General features: G+C 40.6%; 3 protein-coding genes across 3 annotated transcripts in view; 2 read left to right on the top strand and 1 right to left on the bottom strand.

Moving 5' to 3' along the window:
• LOC109472639 overlaps nt 1–2,669 on the bottom strand; it is a 10,875-nt gene extending 8,206 nt beyond the window's left edge. The window contains exons 1-2 of the mRNA XM_019772472.1: nt 2,403–2,669; nt 1,109–1,216 (exon numbers count right to left, since the gene is read on the bottom strand). Of these exons, the coding sequence (XP_019628031.1) occupies nt 1,109–1,216; nt 2,403–2,582 (288 nt within the window). The 5' untranslated portion in view covers nt 2,583–2,669. The remainder of the gene's footprint in view (nt 1–1,108; nt 1,217–2,402) is intronic.
• Nucleotides 2,670–3,008: 339 nt separating this feature from the next.
• On the top strand, nt 3,009–10,394 carry LOC109472623. The gene is made up of 10 exons (XM_019772446.1): nt 3,009–3,049; nt 3,878–4,812; nt 5,073–5,271; nt 5,433–5,571; nt 5,740–5,866; nt 6,493–6,608; nt 7,050–7,241; nt 7,730–7,947; nt 8,465–8,548; nt 9,140–10,394. Exons 2-10 carry the CDS (start codon nt 3,882–3,884, stop codon nt 9,636–9,638), a joined length of 2,505 nt encoding a protein of 834 aa, XP_019628005.1. The 5' UTR covers nt 3,009–3,049; nt 3,878–3,881; the 3' UTR covers nt 9,639–10,394.
• An 871-nt stretch (nt 10,395–11,265) lies between these two features.
• LOC109472523 (deleted in malignant brain tumors 1 protein-like) lies at nt 11,266–19,627 on the top strand. The gene is made up of 13 exons (XM_019772306.1): nt 11,266–11,357; nt 12,366–12,503; nt 13,093–13,284; nt 13,882–13,995; nt 14,448–14,564; nt 15,012–15,146; nt 15,518–15,696; nt 16,450–16,533; nt 17,126–17,305; nt 17,751–17,890; nt 18,482–18,581; nt 19,029–19,206; nt 19,485–19,627. Exons 1-13 carry the CDS (start codon nt 11,309–11,311, stop codon nt 19,625–19,627), a joined length of 1,749 nt encoding a protein of 582 aa, XP_019627865.1. The 5' UTR covers nt 11,266–11,308.
• Nucleotides 19,628–19,655: the final 28 nt, after the last annotated feature.

Below are 19,655 nucleotides of genomic sequence, written 5' to 3'. Positions count from 1 at the left end.
CTATATATATATATATATATATATATATATATATAACTTTATATGTCTATGCCAGAGTTTATTGTATGACATAATGTAGTTCAGTGCTTCTGGGAGCGACACCCAGTAATGTTCCTCATACTAAATATTGCTTTTATCTGTTTTGTCATTTTAACGATTTTAGATATTTTAAGTGAATTAATATTGATTTGCCAATTTGTACACGAGTGTCAATTCAGCCTGTTGGCTGCCATGTGACTTGTCTTTGATTTTAAAGGTGCCCTAAGCGATATCAGGGCATTAAAATAGGAAATATTTAGAACAAGACAATCTGTATGGTATTGACACATACCACCAAGTATCAGCACATTTGCATCATTATTTCATACGTTTGGCGTTTGAAACAGCACAGAAACTAGCCCAGAGACAAGTTGCTTGATTTATCGGGGCCTCCATTTAATCGGCCCAAAAATCCACCAAGTAACCGTTTCCCGTCGACAATTTTCGGGAACTTCCGCGAAAAATGGAACGCGCTGCCTTGGTTCCATGGATCGAACGCAAGAGTTCGAAACCGATTGACTTCAAATTTGACGATTTTTGAATGGTCAGAACCTTGTATTCAATTCCTCTTTTTGTATATACTTGAATGTTATCATAACACTTATCATATCGCATGTGGTAGCCACATTCATACAGTTTCTCATACCAAGAAACGAATTTTATGACATTACGCGAAATGTATCAATATGTAGCGGAAACTCAGGATGACCTGCAGTTCGACTGATTCAGCGCGTTCGTGGTTAACCACGTGACTCGTCCTCGGCTCTGGTCGGAAGAAGTCGGAAGTGTTCGCGAGCGTTCGGAAATTTCAAAAATGGCCGACACCACTGCCGGCGGCGGGAGGCACGTAGTTTTTCACGGCGTTCGTACGGCAAAGCGGCATCGAATTTTTGCTCCATGACTATCGGTATGGGATAGGATAGGGTTGATTCAACATACTGCGTGAAAATGTGACAAAAAGACAGACTTTTGAAATTGAATGCTCCCAGCCTACTATCGGCCAGATATCGCTTAGGGCACCTTTAATAATAAACCAGTCTACTACTACTACTACTACTACATGTACTACCTTGAGTTCTCCGTAGTTCTCGAGCAGATACTCGTCTGTCCAGAGGGAAAATGCTGGGAAGTTTTTGGCCACACCTTTGAATAGGACGGGCTTCCTTCGACTGGCATACTGTGGATACAGTAACACATGTATATGTTATATGTCAATTCACTAATTAGGTAATGTCTATTGACAGGCACATAGTGCAAAAATTGTTATTAACAGGAAATCAACTACCACTGTGACAACTTCTACAGGCTCTCATTATTTTCTGTATACAATCAGGGAATGGAATGAACTTGAGCCTAATGCACAAAAAAAGTTTTTCATTTTTCAAGTCTGGTTAGCAATTGTTTACACTAAATTACAGGAATATCCTGTCTTACACACTGTCAGCTATTAGCGTCTGCTATATATATATAATTAAGCCTTAGGGTAAATAACCCACCCCATGGTGCTTAGGATATATATGCAGGTTACTTGAGCCGATGACCTAAAAACTGGTAACCATTTTATTTTTGCAAGAGGCACTGGAATAAAACTGTACAGGTAAATAGGCTAGTTAGACAAGAAATGTCAGGGAGAGTTGCATTCTTAAATTTTACATTACGTCAGCAATTTGTTTTTCTTTTGTTTCGAGGTCGAATTTCTTGCGCAAATGAATTTACCTTACCCAAACCACTATTAGCCTGAGTGTCAGCCTTGTTAGCTTTCGTCCGCTACCCAAGGTCCGCTCCCCGCCAACGTTGGCGGGGAGCGGACCTTGGATAGCGGACGAAAGCTAACAAGGCTGACACTCAGGCTAAACCACTATAGCATCGATGCCTTAACCATTACAGCACACTACAGTACAGTAGACCCAAAGTTATAGAGTGTGCACACACAGGATACTAGTAACTTTTGGCCTAGTGTGCTATACATGTAGTGTCCTTTACAGGCTGCATAAATAGAAGAAATCGGTCTAAAAAGAATGTAGCTGGCCAGTGAAGTTGGCCGGCCATAATAAATAGGGTCCAGTTTGCCTGCATAGAGCAAGGTATAAACGTTACATAATTTCTTTTTAGGCCGATTTTTACTTTATTCAGCCTGCAAAGGAGTCTGGTGGAGACTACTATAATAACGTTACATTGATCTGGCCCTTAACGGTTGGGTATAAGTTAAATCTAGCTTCATAAATCTGTCACTACAGGGTGATTTAATGAAAATAGATATACTGCATCCTCCCATGGCAGGGTCAGCGGCTCCGAGTTCCTTCTCCACCCCTAGAAGGAACTCGGAGCCGCTGACCCTGCCATGGGAGGATGATATACTGTACTTTCTCCCAAAACTCCAGCGGGGAAGGCATGTCGTGCAGGACGGGGATGTGGCCCTCCGGGTCCCGATGCCTTCCCAACTCCTCCCCGTGGCCCCTCAAAAGCTCGGATTCACTCTTCAAAGAGGGGAGAAATGCGCAACAGAAAATGACAAGAAACGGGAAACTGCTTGAGATCTCCATGGCGTGGTTTTACAGACTTCTTGAGACTGTCTTTTCTGTAAGAAGTTGTGAGACAAGTTTGACAACTGTTGCTCTTCACTTCCGGGTTCAGCGCATCCCATTGAAATATGGGGGTGTACACTATTCGATTGAATATTTAATTTAGCGGTAAACATTTTTATTTTCCTACAAGAATCCTAAATTCTTTTTAAATAAAAAGTTGAAAGACTACCTAAGTTGTTTTCTAGCCCCAAAAATGTGATCATGTTGATTGTTCGGGCATTTGTATACTTTAACTATACACTTACACCCCATGGATTGAAATAGATTCGTCTGAGTTGAACTTGTCATGCTGCATTCTGGGAAGATTTTAATTGATAAGTTACTAGTAGTCAATTTGGGCTTCGAACTCCATGGTTTAATGGCGACGTGGACGTTCTTCAATTTCTTGGAAGCGCAGTGGACGACACGTGAGCGCCAAGTTTAAGGTTCTTGCTCTTCGTACACACAATAATTAGCACTCAGAACAATAAGTAAATTAGACCACATGTGGACAATTTCCACTCGAGCTCTGGAGCACTTAAGTATTGTCTTATGTAACGTTTAATAAGAGTAATTTGCGTATGGCGCCCTTGCCCCTTTGAGATATCCTTTGATAATATTGGTCAGTTCTCTAACATATGATTATGAATTTTGTATCAGAAAGCAAAATGGGCTTTGATTTTTGTGAGGAAAAGCAATGTGGATTTGGGTTTACGGAAATGCCTGGGTGCCTGCCAGGCCAGGCTAGTTGGCCTGTTCACCTGGCTCCAGGCTACTCAGATCCCTCCGTTCATATCCTCACGAAAGACAAGACATCCAACAAGCAGCTGCGCCCTTTTAGGAATGCAACTTATCCAAGGGTGCTTGTGTAACCTGTGAGGGTTTATGCATCTGTATCTGTATAGCTGGTATTACCGCCCTTCAGCATTACACACCAGCTTCTGTAGCGTTCTGGGCGTAAATCAATGATGGTATGACAGGGACCCAGGTTTTCTGTAAACCCATGTGGATTCCTTTTCAAAATCTGTAACATCTATTTATTTATTTTATCACAAGATGGCTGGGTAGCCCCATTCAGCTTGCATCAGCTGTTTTCCAAGTGGGCCCAGCAAAATTACAAGACAGGGCATTGTTACATACAGTAAAACAAGAGTGGACAACATACAGTAAACATAAAAGTCTGATGCGTCAAAACAGAGTCATAGTCGTAACACTCAAAGTCCTAGCCATTCAATGATTTCTATATTATAAATCATATTTGTCATATTTTCCAGAAATATGCCATTTGGTACCAGATTCCTACAGTCACCCAGCGGAGCAAAGAACTACAGTACCGACATGGCAGAGCCAGACTTCTTGGACTTACACAACTTTCTCGCCGATGACATCATTCGGACCCGCGAGGGGGGGACTGGGTGGATGGTTGACCGTGCACTGAACGCAGAGAGGTGTAACCCAAAAACTTTCCTCCTCAAGACCAGGAAGTGCAGCGAAAATGGTAGCATCGTGCTGGAGCCCGCGCTCTCTCCCGAGAACTACATCAATTCAAAATCCGAAAGTACGGGCGGCTTTTTTGGTGTATTTGCCTCAAAGAGAAGCGTAAGTATCAGCGAGTCACTGAGCGAAGAGTCGGTTAAGACAACGATAGTGTCCGAGTCATCAGCAGTCTCGCAGCACAAGTACGCCTTCGTGAAAAGTACTGATGCTCGGGGAACGGTTAGGTTCCGCATCGCCCCGAACGCAGGCTTCGGAGCGTCGGTGGCCGGGTCTAAAAGCACGAGCAGCAGCGTGGAAGTGTTCTGCGAAGACTTGGTGAGGAAGTCGGTCGACTTCGAAGACCTTCGCGGCGCGTTGGGTGAGCATACCGTGAACACCAGCGCGACAAACATACAGGGAGAGGACAGCCTGTTTGTAGTCACCGATGTCATAGTGGCTGGCAAGATTTCCTGGGAAGTCAAGCAAAACGTGGAATCTAAGAAGAGTGGAGGTGCAAAGGTTGATGTGGAGCCTGTAAATGTTGGGGCTGAAGGTGGGACCTCCAGCCAGCGGCCGCAGGAACACAGACAAGTGGTGAACAACGCCGTGCTCGCTCTCAAGTTGGCAAAGGTGTCTTACAACAGTGAAGGGAAGATTGTCCGGTTGGACAAAAGCGGTAGCTTTGAGGGGAACTACACCTTTGGCCCTGGAAACGAGGAGAGGGAGGGACAAAGTAAGTATCTCTAACCCTAAGGCTATGGTCTATCCCCCCACACATTGAAATGTCCCAAGTATGAAAATAAGATAAAAAAGAAAAAAAGACTATCACAATGTTGTTATCACTAAGCATTTCAAAAGCGTACTTTGCAACATTCAAAATAGACAAATACTCGAAAGAGCCTGCTTGGTATTACTAGACGTATACCAATTAAAAAAATTACAGCAAATTATGTCACAGACTGAGAAAATAGCTATTGTTTTGGTCTTTTACAGTTGCCATCAAGTTGCTCGGAAGTGGGGAAAATGTAAGGGAAAACTCAAGTCTCTGGATTCACTACATCCCCCAGGAAAAACGGAGACGTCAACGAATGCCTAATTATAAACTGAAAACCATATTGGGCATAGGCCACCAAGTGCTTTCTGATCAGGTTCACATAGATCAGATTTCTCTACAATGCATTGTGGAAAGAGGGTATGATATACATACATGACTTGTATAAAACAATATGAGGTATATGTAGCATATGTTACAGCGGGATTTTGAGGTGATTTAAGCCAACAGTTTTATATGTCAATATTATACAACATTTGCTTTTTTTTTTTTTTTTAATTTGTAAGCCATTCTATCCTCAGAAAATACCAGAGGAAGGTTCACAAATCATGGCAACTACCTCTGAAGGGGCTTGTCGTGACCAGGGAAAGAGACAGTGCATCACCTCGCAGACGCATACCATGGAAGAAAAAGAAAAAAGAAAGGATTTCTTTGAAAAAGGTAACTTATGCACAACATTGATCATAATATATACATACTCTACAAGCAGGGCTTTGCCTTTCTTGCTTATTTTTTTGCATCTTGTTAGGCATTTTAGCAAAACTATCATTGAAATTGAGTTTTTCTCACAATTGTAAAACCTCTTGTTCAAATATTTCTGTCTAACAGGTGGCTGTAACAGATGTCCAAGCAGACAACACCTCCACCTGCGTTTGCAACAGTGAGTTGGACATCCCAAAAGAAGACTGGGTCTGGCTGGACTGCAAGCAGTGGAGGGAATCACTGACAAAACATGGTTTGATCTTCTGTTTTACATTATATGTACAATGTAGCTCCAGGGCTCCAAATAAATTATTCTGCATACCTGCACTGGTGCAGACAGCATTACAATACAATACAATACAGTTTATTCAATCAACAAAATCATACAAAAGCAGGGAATGCTGCATGCATCCCTGAATTGTGTAATTGATTTTTACAATAAGTTAAAAAAACAAGACAGGACAGGTATACACACTACATGTATATACAAATATGTACAAGCACCATTCACTCTGCTATATGCATGCAAATAGCAGGCATAGGTTTTCAAATACATTGAAAATAACCTGCACCAGACCATCTGTACCAATCAGAATTTAAGAAACATGGATCACACTAAAACTGTTCAAAAACCATTGCCATTATTTCTTTTACACTTTATTCAAAATATAGGTGGTACCAGTCAATACACAAAAATAATAAAAAAATACACAATTCACCTAAATAGATACTGCAGACTTTTTAATGAATGGTTTCTAAACAAGTGTTTTTGCTCTTGTATATACATAATTATATGAACCTGCAGAATGTTGTTTCAGAAATTACAATATTATTGCTACCGGTGGTAAATCTTACTAAGTTTGTTAATATGTCATCTAGAAATTCAAGTGGATGTTGAGTATAAAGACTCTGTGAGGACACTGACAGTTGATGAGGAAGATCCAATCTTTGTCATCATGCACAAGATGAGAGACAAGCTTCCTTGTCACAAACAGGTGAGTACTGTTAAATGTTGAAGTTCAGACTTTTTGGTGTATGGGACAGTGACCATCTGTGGTTCTATAGCCATTGGGCCACACAACTTTGCAAACATTACAGTAGGGGGTCTATATATATAGCTATTTCAATGATAGTGGTGCATGTTCAGTCAGTTACCATTGATGCTAATTAGAATACAATGCAGATAGAACAGTGTGTACCATTTTTCAAGTTGTTAGTAAGATGTACAGATGTACAATATACCTATACTAAAATTCAATGTTCATAATGTTTGGGTTTTACATTTTGTACTTCTTTGAAGTCGCAACTGTCTTGGATTCAAGTCTGACAAATTGCATTTTTAATTTTTAAAAAGAATTTTAAAAAATTCTTTTTCCACTTTGAATTAACTGGTCACAAATGCACAAAAATGGTATTTCAAATCTCTTTTTCCAAAGGCCCTTACATACAAAGGCAGCAAGATAGAATATAAAGAAGACACCATCAAGGATCTGGGCGTGAAAGATGGTGACAAACTGATCATGACACGCTTAGTGAAGGATGGAATAGAACTATATTCACAAACATCAGACTGCATTGCTTATGGTGCCACGACAACAAATGTTTCACTCCCCTTGGAAGATATCCAGGTAAGTAACATGCTTAATAAGATGTCAAAAATGTGTTAAGAAGCTGTTATAAATGGAGACGTTGTGCATGAGAAGTACATTTATGCCTGGGACTGGAAAAAAAATCTGATGGCCTTTCAAGTTGGCATCACACACACACAGCAGGAAAATACATGTAGCTCCCCAACAAACTTAACAGTCTGTGAGCTCTGATGGTATGTCTAGCAGCAACATAGCTAGTGTCTCCTTGATCATGACTTTTTCAAGATCTTTTCAAGACTTTTTCATGATTTTTAGAGATCAGCCAAAACAATGTTAGCAGGTCACTGAGCTAACATCAAAGTGACAGAAGATTTTTAGGCAAAAAATACATGTGTACGCTTGAGTTACTGACAATAAAAGTTGAATGACTTTCAGGCAATTAATAGATTTTGTCATTACGCATGTTTAGAAAAAAAGAAACCATTTCTATCATTGCTGATGGAACAATTGTGTCCTCTGTTTCACAGACAATTGGTGGGAAATACCCAGAGCTGAAAATGGATGAAGGTAGAGTGAGGCAGATTCTGCAAAAGGAGTTCTCTACAGATGATCAAGACATTTCATTGGAGGGCTTCCAGCAGCTCATGGAGGCTGTAGGGAAGAAGGTGGAGCGTGACGACATCCACAGGGCATTTTTGGATGATGAAGATAGTTCTGATGATGAGTTCAATGTCCTGGATATGATGTAAGTGGCCTGAGAAGTTTCTGCATCCAAGTAAACATGTTTCCAAGTCATACGTCTTTTGAATATAATTTTGTTTGAAACTAGCATGTGGTAACATGAATGTTCATCTTTGTTGGTATACTTCATTATGACAAAAAGGGCTAAACATTCTTGCCAACACTGAGTAAATTGACTTACCCAAAGCCGGCCAAAATTTGGGTAAGTCCCAATTTTCTCATGATCAGTGTTGGCAAGAATGTTTAGCCCTTTTTGTCATAGCATTTGGTAACTTTAAACATTTTTTTCAACCTCAAACATTGGAGTAAAGAGAATTTCCTCAATTTTTGTGTTATTATTAAAGGAAGGTATAGTAAGATCTCATTGTATTTAACCATATGTATGAATGTGGAATAACATTAGACGGTTAAGACTATAACGTTACTTACATGTACATGTACATGCACAAGACTAAAGAATTTTATCGACGTGTTATTTGCTGTACAAAATATTTTTTAATAACATGTTCTTTCTTGGCCAGGACCTCATCTTTTGAAGGCAGAAGCTGGCTCAGTGATGACGAAGAAGGGAGCTGTGCATCCAATGTGAATCCGAAATTTCCGAGGTACATCTGTCTGAAGTACTAGTATTTTTTTCATTTCTTCCTACAAAAAAAAACACCTAAATGCTACAAGTGACCATATTATTTCGTAAAATACATGTAGTTGTTGCCATACTTTGTTGAAAAATGAGGTTCATTAATTCTATTCTATTCTAATTTGTGTGACGTCGGGTGGTGTAGTGGTAAGAGCAATCGACTATGAACCGGGGAGACCCGGGTTCGATTCCGAGTCGTACCCGGGACATGTCTGAACATACGTCCCGACGTTGTGCCCTTGGGAAAGGCACTTTACACGAATTTCCTCACTCCACCCAGGTGTGAATGGGTACCTAACTTCGGTTGGGGAAAGCCGTATGGAGGTCACCTTGTGGCGCCGAATGGCAGCCGCACAGACCCTTGCGACAGTTCCACAAAAATGTGTGGAACAAATATGTGTATCATGTGTGTATTATTATTTGATTGTTGTGATTTGTATTGATTATTATGTGATACCCTGCATCAATTCAGCCGTATAAAGGCTGCGACTGCACGGGTACTGTTTGGACAATAAAAACCATTTATTATTATTATTATTATTATTATAATTCTATTCAGGTCTCTTAGCTTTGAGGAGCAAGAGTACATGGACAGAGCATCATCCGATACAGAAGCTGAAGAATATAGTTCAGAAGATGGTGGTTGTCTTGTAAAGGTCAAGATACCAGGACTACCAGAGCAGAAGACACTGCCGACTGTGCCGGGGTTCTCCGAGGCAAAAGTCGAAGAAGCCAGCAAACTCCTGCAAGCGAGATTAAGTCTGAGAAGCGAGAATTTGCAGGCAGTAGTATCTGACATTGATTGGGAAACAGTCGACCAACGTCGTATGAATTGGTCAGATGTACAGTTGTCAGGTCTTGATGACCTTGGAGAAAGTGACAAGTTTAAAGCCTTAAGGCTGCTTAAGAGGCAGACAAGTGGGAAGGATAAAGAGGATGAGGAGGTTGTCTCTAAATCTTTAAGTAGTGTTGAAGAAAGGGTGCAGTTAGGGCCCAACCTGGCAGGTGGTGCTTCACCTATGGATAGTAGCCATGATGAGGCAGAGAAGTTCTCTTGAATACTGTAGTACGTAGGGAAATGCATTATTAACTATTTTTTGCCTCATTTGATGTTGATCTTTCAGGGAAGTTTGTAGTGAAGTTTAAATTAGTTTTAATCTATTTACTAAGTACAGGTAAATATCATATCAGATATACGGATATGCCTTGAACTAATAGTTTTGAAATATTTGTTTAAGTATTATTGACATTTCATGAATTATTACTGATTTCTAATGACTTGTCAGATTTCTTTACTTGGAATACGATTATAATGTTACTTACAGGCTACTCAGTAGGCTACTGTATCTTAGAAGTGCTGGACAAGTGCAGTTTTGCATGAATGTAGATAGAAATCAAGTGCTATGCACGTACATGTAAAGACAATAATTGTTTTACTCTTTAGTATGAGAGTGCTAGTTCAAAAAGTTTTGTGTGTGTTGACTTGTGCTTGTTTTCATTGTTTTGTTTTGACAGAAATACTAAATATATCTTTAAAAATCTGCAGTGTACGATGCCAAGAGGCACAGATATGATGTTAAATGGTTTGTTCCTTGATCAAGTGCCAATGATACATGTGTGCCAATGAATTGTAAATTTGAATGAACATGTGTGCCAATGAATTGTAAATTTGAAAGAACATGTGTGCCAATGAATTGTAAATTTGTTGACCATGACTGTCTAGTAAATGCAGGGGAGATTTGTTTTATGCCCAAATACTTAGAGTTATCCTGAAAAGAAAGTACAATCTGAACAAAAAATCTAGAAAATATTAAACCCCCATGAAGTATTTCGAGTTGTGAATGTCTTGTTTTATTCGTTATTGTAAATTTCTTACTTTTTCTGTACCTGCACCACAGTCATGCATTCCTCGAAACCCAGATGCATACCATTCACTTCTTCCGAGTCTGCGGGAGACCATGTTGACCTCCAATTTAACATTATATTCCTGTCAGTCTGCAGTTACACTATTCCCCCTCACTTCCTAGGACTCTACCCTATTCACATGAAAATGACTGCGGACACGCATACGAGGAAATTTACAGACACCCAAAAACAAAACCTCCTTAACGTTGCACACTGGGTAGCCGGATTTTTTGTGTCTTTTTCTTGCAAAATATGAAGCTTTGTAAAAAGTTTCATCAGGTCAGAGACATGTATGTATAATGTCCTTGATCAGGTTGGTAAGTTATTGAGTAAAGGGACATGTGCTGCAGTGCAATGTGAACCAGTCAGAATTGCCCTGAGGAAGGTGACAGACGGTCAGCGAAGCGTCCGCTGTGAATAAAAAGAGTCTCTACTCAATGTGAATGAATAAATGAACTTTACTGCTCGACAATCGTACATGTTTGACAGTAATACAACAATACTACGAAACTAAACTATCTTATTTCATTTCTTACTACAAACTACTATCTATACAGAATATGAGTTACAGTATGTTCATGTATTGATGGTATAGTCTCGCTTATGAAATAAAGTGTACAGAAATTGTCCTTGTAAGCTATGGGATTCTATCCAAGCTGACTGTGATCCGAGCTAAATGTTATGAGTTTGTGCCTGAGCTGTTGAAAATCAGACGACATTGAGACAGGAAGCTGGCGAGATTTTCCCGCGCCCTCGACGGCCAAGGAAACCGACCTTGTTGATAAACTCAGACAGAGAGGCGTTGGAGTCAGACTGTGGGAAAATGCAGCGCTCGGTCCTGATCGTTTTCTTGCTCTGTCACCTACCTTCGGGTGAGTTTGTCATGTTTTCTGTATGAAAGTAAGCGAGATGTCAATGTACAGTGGCAGAAAACCGTCGGTCGACATTCTCGACAATGATACGAAAATTTCGTACGGTTGTTGATCTGTTTAGCTGCAGTTGTTGCAAGTGTACCATGAGTGCCTAGTGGAACTGGTCGAACTTACAATGTACACATACACACGTCAAAGGAAGAACCGGCGTATATTATGCATCCGGCCTGTGACGTTAGTTACTATAGATGGATGCTACATGTACGCTAGGGCCTTACATTTTGAAAATTCGTATTGATAGATGTACGCATATGTCTGTAGTAGTAGTAGCCTCAAGTCGAGAAATGTGGGGAGGGGGGCGCAGAAACTTTTCTTTTGACTTACCTACAGCTATGTACCAAGGGCATCTTGCTGTGAATGTGACTGCAGGAAAGTTTCTAAATCTGTAATAACGATGTTACTGATGTCAGGACCATTTGTACACAAGTGTGAACATCAATTTGATATCAATACATTGCACTGATACAATTGTTATAGCGTTAACGTTTATTTCTTTTTGGCGTATACTTTTTCGTCTCCCTTTGTTTAGTACTACCAAGGAGGTTAAATTTTAAACCTCCTTGGGCCCCGAACAACACCGAAGACAAGAGAGTGGTACCGAACCATTTCCACAGTGACGCCAGATAATTTCTACATTGGTGACCAGCATAGAAACTAATGGTTCATTTTGTTATTTCTACCTTCACAGAAGAAAAACATTGTTTTTGCTCCGTTTCCTTTTCCGTTCAAATATATAAGGTTAATGACATGGACCAGGTGGCTGTCAACATGGTAATTGGTGCTGTAGCAGAACCCTTCTGGTGTCGGGTTACATTATGTAGCAAGTGGTAGGACGGGGCTGCTCACCCGATACACGAGCTCACCCTTTAATAATACACACACATTGTAGCTAGCTATGCTGTCAGAAAATTAAGCATTTCATGTTTCCTGTGTGTCTTTATTGCACAGTGTTCTGTCAGGTCCGTTTGACCTTGGGCCCTCATGAGAACGAAGGTCACGTGGAGGTGTACCACTCGGGAAGATGGGGAGGGGTCTGTGATGACGACTGGGACATCAATGACGCAATGGTCGTCTGTCGCCAACTAGGTTTGTTTGCTTGTGTATCTATTTGTTTATTTGTAAATCAGGTAAATCATGAAGCAAATTAGAGGGTAATAATAAGATAAATACGGAGGTTCTTAATTACGACTGGGCATGCCCAGTTTCATAGGTGAAGGCCACAATCGCAAAACGTAAATACAACACGTCAGACAGTGCTTGATACATCTCCAGACATGTTTGTTTACCTCTTGGGGACCTTAAACGTTGACATATTACCCACAATGCATCACACTACGCACGCGCAGTCTTCGCTGAACTGCAGGTCAATATCATGGAGTCAAATGTTTGATCCCATGTCAATATATGACAACAACATGAAAAATATATAGACCCTGCCATAGAAACGTTAAAGTTATGAATGTTGTACAAAATTTACATGTAACCTTATGGTAAAATTTATGGTCAAACTCCTTCGTTATGAAAGTCCCAGGTCATAACAACATTTTATTACGAATATTTTACAATGGCTGTTGCATTTTTGGATGATTTTAGGTAAAGAAATTCAATTTAATTTAGACCCAAGGATGGACTATATATGAGCTCTTTAATCTTTTTTGGCAATTTGTTTGCATAGGGTATCAGAGTGCGAGTGAGGCATCGGTGTTTGCCAAGTACAGCAACGGCAGTGACGTAACCACATTCTATTGGCTGGACAACGTTCAGTGCTCTGGAAACGAGAGCAGCCTGGAGTCTTGTCCCCGGAGTAACCAGTGGGGAGCACACAACTGTAACCCCGTGGGGGAGAATGCAGGCGCGGTGTGCTCAAGTGAGGTCTACAATGAATGAATAAATGAATGAATGAATGAATGAATGAATGAATGAATGAATGAATGTTTATTTGCGTGTCTTGCGACTTTTGTCGCCAGCCCATATGGGCTTATAAGACACCAAAACATAAACATGAACATAAACATAGGTACAGAAATCATACATGTGCTCCGCCTGCGCGAAACCTGTAATGTATTGCACTTCGAACGGCGACTGTCTCATTTAAGGTCGTATTCACATTCTAGTATTTAAGAATGACATCCCATATTCAAATGTGGCAGAAAAGATATCGTCTGCAACGGGAGAAATTCTGATCCAATGTTGACCAGACATTCAATGAAAACTGTGAAAAATTTAGGTTTCCGCACATGTATAGTACGTTTTACCGACGTGCTGGTCTACATGCTTTAAAAGTCTAATTCGCAAAGTAAAAACGTTACACATAGTGTAAACAGCAGAGATATTTGCTGTCGTAAAATGTTTTAATTTTTTTTAAAAAGACGTTAACAGGCCCAGAGACAGTTTGACATATGAACATCGATGAACTTGTACTTATTGTGCTAAATTTCCAGTTTGACCCCCCCCCCTCCTTCAGATTGTGCTAGGGACTCCTGTAGCAAAAACGGAGCCTGTGTGACGTCACCTTCACCGGGTGTTGGGAACTTCACCTGCACATGCGCAGTGGGATGGACAGGAGAATTCTGTCAAGGTGATTTGACCTATTCATATTCATTCGAACCATTTACAACAAAATCAAAAAGGATGTCTCCATTTTCTATGTATCAGCAAACTATGTAAACATATTTGTTGAAACTTTGTAACCAAGGTGTCGTGCGTCTGGTAAGCCAATCAACATTGTCTGCTCCCTAATATGGTGTTTGCACTCACGTGATCATGACGTAATCATTTTCCGCCATATTGGGTGGTCAAACGTAACCTGTATGAGGGTTACCGTCGTTATAAATACAATATTATTAATGATGTTAGCGGTGAACTGTGAATGAATGAATTGATTACTGAATGAATGAATGAATGGAAGGATGGATGGATGGATGGATGGATGAATGGAAATAGCTTTATTAACATGTCTTGCGCTTAACACTTTTAATGTATTTTTTGTTTGTTTTCGTGGCCACATATTGTTTGATTTTAAACACACAGAAGATGTGGACGAGTGTAAACTTGAAACCTGTCTCAACGGAGCAAACTGCACCAACACGGGCGGAGGTTACACATGTTCCTGCCGGGACGGCTACAGTGGGATAAACTGCCAAACAAGTTAGTTTTTACCTTCTTTTTACAGCCCATTTATTTATAAGTCATAAGAGAGACACAGGGATATGATGTGCTGATTTTCGTAGCTCAGTCGAAGTAATTTACAGTTCGAGGTAATCAACGTAATGATTTTAAAGCTTTTTTGGAGTGTATGGGTTTTGATTTAATAGATTCATTGTTGAAATATTAAAAACAACGAATTGTACATTTTACAAAGCCAAGGAGAGCCCTACTTAAATTTCGTCTAAAATTTACATTCAGGAGAGCGCGATTGCAACGTACAAATTGAAGTACATATACAATGTAGTAGTGGGCAACGTTCAGTTTCAAACCGCGTACGATTTTCTGTAATATTACAAATACATGAATTTATAAACAAAAAAGACATTTCTCTAACGATTGTTTGCAGCATTTGCGACGTTTCTTCTTACGACATGTAATTTCCCACAGACCTGTGTGATCCCAGCCCCTGTCAGCATGACGGTGTGTGTGTCCCTGAGAGCCGGCGTTACCAAGGTTACCAAGGTTCCCATGGTTACCGCTGTGACTGTCAGCACGGCTGGGAGGGGACTCACTGCGAGACGGGTAAAACTCAGCCTCTAACAGGCTTCGGGAGCGGCTGGAAAGAGTGAGCCTGAGTACCATCTGGATTTTCGCTCCGCAACGCACGAAAAAAATCCGGATGGTACCCAGGCTAGGAAAGAGTAGAAATTGACCAAAATAGAAAGATGACATGTCGAGGGAGTTGATCCGCTATTTCGCGTGCGGCAAAATGTACTACTCTCTATTTGGCCAAGGACATTATACACTGTGTATAATGTCCTTGATTTGGCCAATTTCTATCTACTCTTTTTGGTTGGTCATGATAAACTCAACATTTCTTCAGATTTAAGTCGGATTTTGTGGTTTTCGGTAGTTTTTTATGCTTTATATGTGTATATCTCAATTCCTTGTAGCATCAGGTGTCCTAACAACCTGTACGAAGAACCGCATGGAAATAGACATTCCGCGGGGCTACATTGGGGGGCTCCCGGCGGGTTACCTGCAGCTGAGGGACCCGACTTGTAACGCCACCGGCAACGGAACGTTCGTCTCCATCTCCACACCACTGAGGGGCTGCGGTACCAGGAGGATGGTGCGTCATATATTTTGATTGGTCAATCTACTTCTTGTTCAGATTGTAAATATTTTATCATGAATAATAAATGAATAAATATTGTCATAGTTGTAAATGTTGGCTCAATTCATGTTCTGAATTTTATCGAACATGTCATGCCAATGTCAATAAAGCTGAATTTGAAATTCATTGATCCAAAGTGATTAATCTGTCGATTCAGACATGATTGTAATTTGTATTAATGACCCTACTATGAATGATTTATGTCGTAAACAAGCATCAGAATTCAGCCTTGTTGTTAAATAAAGCAATAAATAAACAAAACAAACACTGAATACCCGTCAACAGAGTTGTCGTTATCTGATGAAAAATGAAAGGTAAACGGAGTGTAATTATTACAAATTTATGGATGACACTTAACATGTGGGTTCTGTATGGTACTATTAAAAGGAACAGATCATCGCTATATTTCTTTTTTTTTTATATTCCAACATGTAATCACAAGACGTGGTGACGGCACACTCAAGTTTTTTCAACTATATATATATAAATGCTGTCACCAACACAGGGGACAATACAATACTCATTTTCACCTGAACGAAGTGAGGAAAGTCGTTTTAAGTGCCTTTCCCAAGGGCACAAGATCGATGGCATGTCAGGACTAGAACCCGGGACCTCTTGGTTCCAAATCCATGGTTGCTTTCCATCACGTCCAAAGTTGTAAAATGATTTCTTTTGATGAAATACGTATGTTTTCTCTGACGTCCGTAGGTCACCAGTGATGACATCATCTACACCAACGTCATCACCAACAGACGGGTGTACATCCGGGGTATCGCGACCCGGATTCAAAGCGTAAGTAAAAACACAGGTTTAATCATACTTACAATATATCACAGAAAATGAGTTCACCGTACGGGTAGATCTTGACGGCTACAGCTACCCTCGTATTATCGTATTCATAGATCAATCTTGATAATTGATACTGATACCATGAATGCCAACCATCTACATTTATCAACATAATTCAAACTAGGCTGCATTTAAAAACCGTAATCTTTAGTTGATTTGTATATATCTATATACAATATGTATATGTATATGTAAGAGAGAAAAAGGCATAGAAACTATAAGCAACTCAATCAGTGTTGCCACATGAAATGTCAAGTCGTCTAGATCTATGTTACGGACTTTTGTTATTCAGTGATTTTGCTACAAATGCTGCATCTACAGTTCGCATTGTTATCATGAAATTGTTATCATGCGTTGGTAGTTACATGTTGAAAGTTGAAAACTTTTGTTCCAACACAAAGAAATTCTTTCTCCTACAGCTTTCGACCTGTCACCCTGGTCTTTCTCAGTAGACTGACCCAGGTAGTGAGGCTTGTCACTTGGCTTCTGTTTCATACATGATCCAAATATATGTTGCTGTTTCTTTTAACGCCAGGTCCGCATCACCGTGCAGTGCCGGTACCCCCGGGTGGTCCAGGCCAAGTTCCACTACCAACCCGACAGCCGCGTTATCGAGTTCAGGGACAGCGGCACGGGCAGGCTGGGCTTCGAGATGAGGCTTTACGCCACTTCCGCATTCCAGCGGGTGTACGACCAAGGAAACCTTCCCATTCGCGTAAGAAAAATAACTTAATTATTACGTTCGCCAAGAAGGTTATGTTTTCAGTAGCGTTTGTCCGTCTGTTTGTTTGTCGGTCTGTCTGTCTGTCTGTGAACAGCATAACTCAAGAAGCTTTATAGGTTAACATCATTTGGCGAAGGTATGAGATCATGAAACTCTTGATCTTCCAATGAAAACAATGTCGATTCAAATGTTTCCCTTTTCCCCTGAAATTCTTTTCTATCTTTCTCTTTGTCTCACTGACTGTCTGCCCCTCCCCCTCTTCGTCTTTATTCCTTTACGTGGATATATGTTACATCATACATATACTCTGTACGTAAGATAACGTTATCCACACATGTATTTAGCTTTGTTAGAGCCTTAGTTAAGTTGTAGAAGACCATACAAAAGTCTCTTTACTTTTTTGTTGTGTCAATAAAGAATCTTTTATATACTGCAGGTAAAGCTGGGAGAGCCCCTGTACGTGGGAGTGAAAGTCGTGGGCGGTGACCAGGGCCTGGCAGTCTTACTCCAGACATGTAGAGCTACCCCCTCGCCCGACCCGGACGACACCACTGGATTTCTCTTCGTCGTGGACGGGTACGTGTCTGTCTGTGATCCCTTGTCTCAATTACAATATCTATCCTAACAGCTGACTTTTCGTTAGCATTCACAGTATATATTTCAATCCTCTTGTTCCATTATATATTTCCTAAGGAACGGGCCTTGTAAAGGAACTTGGACGTATCTGTATGTTGCCGACTCCTTACAGATTTCTTGTTTTGATGTCCGTGAAGACCAATAAATAAACATGCTTAAAGTTAAAACTTTTAATCCAACACAAGTTTTAACTTTAAACATGTAACTACCAACACAGATGAACTTTCATGATAAAATAAACAAACAAATGAATAAATAGAATTATGTTTCATTGTTGCTATTAAAAAACACAACAGGAAGATACTGATTTGAGGTTGGAGGATCCTGCCGTCAATTGTGTTTTTTTCTTCTTTTATTTTATTTATTTCTGTATTATTTTACCAGGGTGGCACTACTCAGTGTCATAGCACTGCTTTTCAGAGTGGCCCTGGGTATTAATAAAAACGACAATAAACAAAACAGGTACATTTAGCATGAGGACTAACTTTCAATGAAACATTGCATTTATTTCTCTCCTTTTGTGCACCTCAGGTGTCCGGTGGATGATACCGTGACTCTTGTTCCTTCTCCTGACGTCACAGAGAGCAGGTTCACCATTCGGGCTTTCAGTTTCATTACCAACGGTGAACAGGTAAGGTCATTCCCTATAGCACGTCGGCAGAATGTACAGCACCTGCGCAAGAACACGTAATGCATTGTACATGTACATAGCACTTCAGAAGAATGTATTTCCTATTGGTCCTATTCCTAATTCCTAAGGTCCTATTGGCACATATAAGTTTAACACTCCGTGTGTAGTTTCAAAATGTTATGTCGGAAAAAATATTGTCTGCAACAGGCAAAATTCTGATGCAATGTTCACCAAAATCCAACGAAAACCGTGAAAAATGGGGAGGTTTGCGCAGGCGCAGTACGTTCTGCCGACGTGCTATTTCGCATACAAGTAGGGAAGGAATGTGTAAATACAGCGAAACCTGTCTTTATGTCACGAGAGTCAAACTGTTCCCAAACTCAAAGTTGTTTTGTTATCAATGATATAACGTGATTAACATATGTTCCTTCCATATGCCTTATTAAGGTGTTCCTACACTGCGATGCCATCGTGTGTAACGCGACAGACCCGCAGTCCAGGTGCTCTCAGGGCTGCGTGACGTCAGCAAACGTCACACATGCAGAGCGCATCCGCCGGTCAGCTGGGAACGGCAACCACCTGATGATCGGCCCAATCATTGGAAAGGTCTCTAAGGATAACGGCGGTTAGTAGATGTCTATTGCAAGTCTGCAGAACGTACTGCGCCTGCGCGAAACCCTGATTTTTCACGGTTTTCGTTGGATTTTTGGTCAACGCTGCATCAGAATCTTGCCTGTTGCAGAGGATATCGTTTCTGGCACAACATTTGGAAACTACAGTCGGAGTGTTAACCTTATCTACGCGAATATGACCTTATATGACAGCACCTTACCACACGTCCATTTAATTTAAACCATAAATATGCCTTTGACATGTCAAATTTCGTTGTTTTCTTTTTTTCAGGCAGGGTCACGTCTTCTATGGTTCTGCTGTTTGCTGTGTTGGCCACGAGCGCTCTGACCGGTTTGGTTCTGGCAGGAGTAGTGCTATTCCAGCCGGCTGGACATCGTTGTGACGTGGCATCGTCGCACTGGACAGTGGCATAGAGACGAACCTTACCGTTTTAAAGAAACG

The sequence above is a fragment of the Branchiostoma belcheri genome, unplaced genomic scaffold (genome assembly GCF_001625305.1).
Source record: "Branchiostoma belcheri isolate BF01 breed outbred unplaced genomic scaffold, Haploidv18h27 scaffold28, whole genome shotgun sequence".
Lineage (NCBI taxonomy): Eukaryota > Metazoa > Chordata > Leptocardii > Amphioxiformes > Branchiostomatidae > Branchiostoma > Branchiostoma belcheri.
This window is presented reverse-complemented; position numbering and strand designations above follow the sequence as displayed.

Bases quoted from the DNA above. Each gene is read 5' to 3' on its own strand.
- LOC109472623 (XM_019772446.1), top strand. From the start codon at position 3,882: ATGCCATTTGGTACCAGATTCCTACAGTCACCCAGCGGAGCAAAGAAC. The intron at 4,813-5,072 runs GTAAGTATCTCT...GGTCTTTTACAG, and splicing joins CGAGGAGAGGGAGGGACAAA to TTGCCATCAAGTTGCTCGGA. The intron at 6,609-7,049 runs GTGAGTACTGTT...CTTTTTCCAAAG, and splicing joins AGCTTCCTTGTCACAAACAG to GCCCTTACATACAAAGGCAG.
- LOC109472523 (XM_019772306.1), top strand. From the start codon at position 11,309: ATGCAGCGCTCGGTCCTGATCGTTTTCTTGCTCTGTCACCTACCTTCG. The intron at 12,504-13,092 runs GTTTGTTTGCTT...TTGTTTGCATAG, and splicing joins GGTCGTCTGTCGCCAACTAG to GGTATCAGAGTGCGAGTGAG. The intron at 16,534-17,125 runs GTAAGTAAAAAC...TTTTAACGCCAG, and splicing joins TCGCGACCCGGATTCAAAGC to GTCCGCATCACCGTGCAGTG.